Raw genomic sequence first — 6,040 nt, 5'->3', positions numbered from 1 at the left:
TTTATCCTTAAAATATTATTTAATATTTACATCATGGAATATAGATTTCTTAATTTTAAAGAATGATCAGTAAAACAGTTTGGTAAATAAATTAGCGAACTTGACCATCGATATACAGTATATAGTACTTTATTATCAATAATAAGAACACGTAATGTGTATATTTGACAAAACACCATTCAATTACATCGCATATCGCATACTTACATGTCTTAAAAAAGTATGAAATTGCAAGTAATCACAGGTAATTGTTTATAAAAAATTCTACATGTAATCAAGCATTGAAAAATTCAGGGCGCAATGTCTTTCTTTATAACGTATTTACATTGTATTTATAAAATGCGTTCAAATGGATGCACATATAAACATATGTTTCCTAACGTTCTTCTAGAGTTTCATTTAATTCTTCGTAAACTATTTTTTTAGTCTTCTCATTTGTCTCTTTTTGCATCAATTTTCTACGTTAACCATAAAATTCTTAAATTATTAGTTACCAATTTAGAGTTCAAAGAGCAAGAAAGAAAAGAAAATATATCAAGAAGACATCTCACAAATTTGTTCGCATTCGATAAATTTCTGATGATGAAATTAACCACACTTTACCTTCAGTAATATTTTATAGTAATTCGAATGATCTTCATGAAACAAATTACTAAACTCCTTATTTCATGTGATAAAATGTCTCTTAGTTTACATGTATTACAACATTGTCAACTTCGCTTAACCACTTCATATAATTAACTACCTAGTTAGTTTTAAAAGAATCCATGAGTAAGGATCTTCTAAACAAATTAAATATCCTGCTATTACATCAATTAATTAATATATGATACAAATATGAATTGCAACAAATATAGCAATACAAAACTGACAGTTAACGTTACTAATTATTAGACTTCAACGAATATCCTAAATTGTTGAATGTTTGCTTAATTATATTACCAAACACAGTGTAATGACATGACGTTTGTAATACTAACATCTATGAAAAGATGAATGATATGGAATTAAATAATTGTTTCAAATGTTTCATTAATTATATGGACTGCAAGTATTGCATGTATAAGTTATATTACGCATATAATTAAAATACGTATATTCATTACTATGTACAAAATGATTCCAACATGTTCAAAAGTTCAGCAGATATCTTTAGTGCTAATATTACCCTGCTTATCACTGTGATACTGGTGTAATACTCCAAGTATCGGTTGGAATACAAAAAAATTCCACCTATCATCATTCATCAAATTCACATAATGCACATTTGTAAAAAAAAATGTACTTCTGTATACAATTTACAAAGGAATCAGGAAAAGAAAAGACCCCCGAAGATAAACCGATCTAACGAGATCGTTCTTAACATATTAGTTGCAAAGTGCAAAGGTATGATTAAATAATCGCCAAAAAGTTCATAACAACAATGGTGTAGGACGACGGTGGTATTTGTGTATGTATCAGTTTTGAGGTATAAAAATTGTCCGAGGGCGTACCACACATACATTTAAAGACTCGTTACCGGAACATCTTTATCCTTTAGATGATCCAATCTGGTCATTGATATGTGGTCCGCAGCTCGTTCCTAACAATCCGTTCCCCTTCTAGAATAATTATTGTTATGTTCACCGATAACAAAGGCTTCATAGAAATACAAACATATTCCATTTACATTTATATTATTTCCATACCTTGTATTGAAAAGTATATCAGCTCGAGAATTAATAAACCATACAAGAATGAATGATACACTCGCTACTATGCTACCAAGAATCATACTAAGCCGCTGTGTAGCTTGCGAAGGCTTCAGGAACATTCTCACACTCAATGTTTCCCATATGGACTCTGTCCATGTGGAGTAAATTCCCGACTTCATATCGTAACCTATTTAAACGTGTAAAACATAATAACTTTATTTATTTCAAATGGCAAGTATAAAGAACATACCATCGATGATAAATGCTGGACTCATAGCTGCACTATAATTCACCGTGGAATTAATACAAATGCCTGTACGGTTATATCCAGCCATCCAAATGAGATGTTTTTCATAACATGCAGTTTCATTTAGATCCAGTTCTTTCCTGGTCAAGAAAGCAAGAAGCTGACCAGTTAAAGTTGTGGCAGTATTTAGTACTCTGTGTACACCCACGTATAGCGGTAAAACTTGATTAATTATTTTAGCGCCTGGGGGCGATGCAGCCTGGAATAAATTGCACTTTGCACTTTCCAGATAACAAGATAACATTTCAGAAATATGCTTCTCAATATCTAATCGAATGGTTTCATTCATAGATGGAGACGGTTTTCCAGTAACGTTTTCGTATAGAATTTCAGCGACGCAAATTGATACATTTGCTAAAGCAACTGCAAGAGCATCTGATTCCTGTCTGCAAAGAAATATATTTTATTATATTGTTTTTTACCAATATATTTGTTACGCGTTGAAAAAAAAAGTTGGAGGAACACCTGTTAGAATAAAGATTTTTAGCATCATCCAGGATTCCATTGTAATATTTGTTTTTAAATTTTTCGTCGTGATTACTTATAACAATTGCTGTTAAGTTTCGCTTTTCTTTCAAGAAACTCTGTATCGATGTAGGTGGAATACTGTCTTCTATAACTGTTGCATTTAATGCTTTCTGGAGGTTGTTCATCATTATATTGTTTTTTGCATTGTTAGAATGAAGATACAAGTTTCCATTACTTAATTGACCAAATTCTATGACACTCTTAATGTCATCAAACTTTAATTTTATACCACCTAAGGCACTGAAATTATCCTCCTTCAAATCATAAATTAATCTACTAGAACCTATGTAGTCAAATGCTTCGCCATTGAGCAAAGAAAATACAACATTTGTTTCTAAAAAAGAGGCAAAATGATAAACATTAAAATATATTTATAAATATAAAGTAACATATTTCATATACTTACTATTTATTATCATAACATTTTTAAATAAACTATTTAAGTAATAGGCAGTGGCAAGTAGTGTTACTAATCCTGTTACTACATTTTCTGCTCCAGGTGATATTCTATCAAATAAAGAAGATGCATCCAATCTAGCTGTTACTAATATAATAGAATTTTCGTCTTTGTTTAATGGAGCCAATGGCCAATGTATATTTCTATCTCCCAAAGGATCACAATACAATATTGGATCGATGTTCAATTTAAAATCATTACGTTTAATGCAAACTTCTGAATTAACAGCAGCGAACATAAATGACTTCATTTCTAGTGCACACAGTGGTCTAGAGTGTTGAGTTTCCAAATTCTGTGCATTATGTTTCCAGAAACAAGATTTTATATCTTCAATCCTTGTCTCATTCTAAAAATAAAAATAAAGAATTTAATAAAAGTTACAACAATCATTCAAGGAAACATTCGATGTATATGAAATAAAAAAAAATTATATTTGACCTCTATATAAAACATTGGAAAAGGCCAATCATCCATAAGCAAAGAAGATCCATATGGATTCCAAGGAGAAGAATCAGTGCAATGTTTATATCCTGAATATCTATCTGGACAAGTATCATCAGGAGAGTAAAAATTTGGATACGGCTGACTATTATTTTTCGCTAATAAAACTCCATTTATATTGTTCGTCTTCCGTAATCGTAATAATGTATTTCTAGTGAACATAGAAAATGGAAGAACTACTGTATAAGGTCCAGCAGTAGCATTATGTTCAATCCATGAGACGTCACTTTCTCCTTCAATAAAATGAACAACACCAATATTTCCAGATCTACTTGCTATAATAAAGAAGAATAATTTAACTACAGTGCTTTATGATATTTAATATTTCAATGAAATTATTCAGTTCATAAACAGAAAATTTATATCGATACGTCAAATATGTCTTAACTTATAACAACAAAATAAGAAAAATCTGTTAAATAAATAGAAATCTACAGAAACTTTATACAAAAGTTATAACAACAATATGGAATATTAGAATAAGTCAGTACAATTTTATTAACGCGGTTTAAAATGCTAAGCAAACTTATTCTACTGTCAATAGAAAATTCAATTTTTTTTTATAACTTTTGAATAAAATTTTACTAACCTATGTTTATAATAGTATCTTTTCTTATTTGTTATTGAAATTCCAAACATTTTAAATACCAAGAGAATAAAAATAAAAATGTTCTTAAGTATTCCTAAGATATTATAGTTGTAAGAATAACTGCAAAATATATAATCTTACAAGAACATCCAAATTGATGTGTTCCATTATGTCTACGGAAACATGCAGAAACTCCTTCAAAAGACATATAAATCATATCTTTTACTCTGACTGCAGCCACTGCAAACATAATTACAAATTTAATTACACAGTCTTCTAATTTGTGTTTGATACGTGTGATATGATAAATAAATAGTAACGAACACCAATTTTAATAAGAATATTAACTTTGCTATTGTAAGTAAAAGTATGAATAGAATTTATTGTCTTTTGTAACAAAGAACAAAATGCACCCTACAGAGTAACAAGTTGTTTATTCAAATTTATAAACTTCCTTTTGTAAGAGAAGTTTTACACTTCATTCAAAATTTCACAACTTACCTAGATTTATAATAATAAATATAAAAAAATATCCGAAGCAAAAATATCTTGCCATTTTTTTCTTTATAGTGGCACCTGTCAAAAGTTTAGTCTGTCAAAAGGTTTATCTTCTATGACCACCACTACAGATAGTCTGTAAGCCTGCATGAAGGTTAGACACGATGACACAAATGCATTGCGTGAATCGGTGGGGAGTTAACCGCTTCTTACTTTTACTTTATAGTGGCGACCCCAAAGAACTACTACCAGAGAGCTTCAACTAGGAACCAATTCTCAAAAGTAGTTCAAAAGACCTAATCACCTTTAAGGATTCTCTTAGTTTTTATTATCCGAAGTGAAATTTCCTAAAACCTGGCAAATTTGATGCAGCTGAAATTTTGCAAATAACTTAATTTTCCATAAAAACAGTGAAACGTTCTAAAACCTGACCACAACTTCGTCTGTGACCTAACAAATCCGATGGAAATTTGCATAAATTAACCAGCACCCTTGCTACATGAATAACTAGCCATACTCTTACCGAGAATCAACCATTGAGGTATTTACCAGAGGGTGATTTGGACCTTTGTTTAAGCATCATCGACTATGTACTCTGGTATTTACCAAGAACAAGTTTGTGATGTGTCAATTATTCAAACTTAAGTGTCATGGCGCTTTGTTCCCAAATATTGAAACCAAAAGTGACGAGAAATCTTTGACAACATACAAATTTCCAGTGCCTTAATTCCTCACCTGCAACTTTCATTACAATATTCCCGGGCGTTTTCTTTGTCCTGTACTATAACGTTAACATAGAGAGTAATATTGCAAGGGTAAAATGCTTTTTCACAAAATTTTGTATCTTAGTTTTGGAATTGCCAAAAATCATGCTCGCAAATAATTTTTCCATATAAAAGACAACTCTCTGTCGGTAGAATAGTAGACCAATCAGAATATAAAAGTTTTAGAAATGACAGAATGATACTAAAATGATAGAACGCTCTTTTGCAAAATTTTATATCTTAACTTTCGCATCACCAAAAATCCCTCTCGTAAACATTGTTTTTATCTAAAAGGAACTTATATGCAAAATTTCAGCCCAATCGGATTAGTCAGGTCTTCGAAAGAATAGTAAAAAATTTTAACCTTTTTTTTTCAAGGTCAAAAGGAATTTTGCCACAGCTTTTTTACATCAATCTACATTAAATTAAAAGTGTAGAATTTACCTGTGTGTGTGTGCGTGTGCGATAGTCAAACAAAATATTTTTTTCCATCTTATACATAATTAGCAATTTAAAAAATTATATTCTCATGATATTCGATTGTAATCAGTTTATGCCTAGAAAAGCTCATAATTTATCTACGATTAAATTTTCGGCTATATCCGAAGTATAAAATATTTAATTGAAAATTACTCCATTAAATAATTACGTAAATATTAGTTGACTTATTCAGAAATAAATGGAATTTTGTATTAATGTTAC

At 30.1% G+C, this 6,040-nt stretch overlaps 1 protein-coding gene across 2 annotated transcripts; it reads right to left on the bottom strand.

Moving 5' to 3' along the window:
- Nucleotides 1-113: 113 nt before the first annotated feature.
- Nucleotides 114-5,302, bottom strand: Nct (Nicastrin). Of its 2 annotated transcripts, XM_031971683.2 has the most exons (8): nt 4,578-5,302; nt 4,218-4,316; nt 3,425-3,762; nt 2,936-3,332; nt 2,467-2,863; nt 1,945-2,387; nt 1,689-1,881; nt 114-1,601 (listed from the first exon to the last, which is right to left on the bottom strand). In XM_031971683.2, exons 1-8 carry the CDS (start codon nt 4,630-4,632, stop codon nt 1,583-1,585), a joined length of 1,941 nt encoding a protein of 646 aa, XP_031827543.1. In that variant the 5' UTR covers nt 4,633-5,302; the 3' UTR covers nt 114-1,582. The 2 variants fall into 2 exon arrangements, with proteins under 2 accessions (XP_031827543.1, XP_076223898.1); XM_076367783.1 differs by lacking the exon at nt 4,578-5,302 and having other exon boundaries at nt 4,077-4,227.
- Nucleotides 5,303-6,040: the final 738 nt, after the last annotated feature.

This window comes from Nomia melanderi, chromosome 5, assembly GCF_051020985.1.
Source record: "Nomia melanderi isolate GNS246 chromosome 5, iyNomMela1, whole genome shotgun sequence".
NCBI classification, from domain to species: domain Eukaryota; kingdom Metazoa; phylum Arthropoda; class Insecta; order Hymenoptera; family Halictidae; genus Nomia; species Nomia melanderi.
This window is presented reverse-complemented; position numbering and strand designations above follow the sequence as displayed.

Coding starts and splice junctions, on each gene's coding strand:
- Nct (XM_031971683.2), bottom strand. CDS start 4,632: ATGGCAAGATATTTTTGCTTCGGATATTTTTTTATATTTATTATTATA. Junction 3,333..3,424: donor TTCCAATGTTTTATATAGAG/GTCAAATATAAT, acceptor TTTTATTTTTAG/AATGAGACAAGGATTGAAGA. Junction 1,882..1,944: donor TCCAGCATTTATCATCGATG/GTATGTTCTTTA, acceptor ACGTTTAAATAG/GTTACGATATGAAGTCGGGA.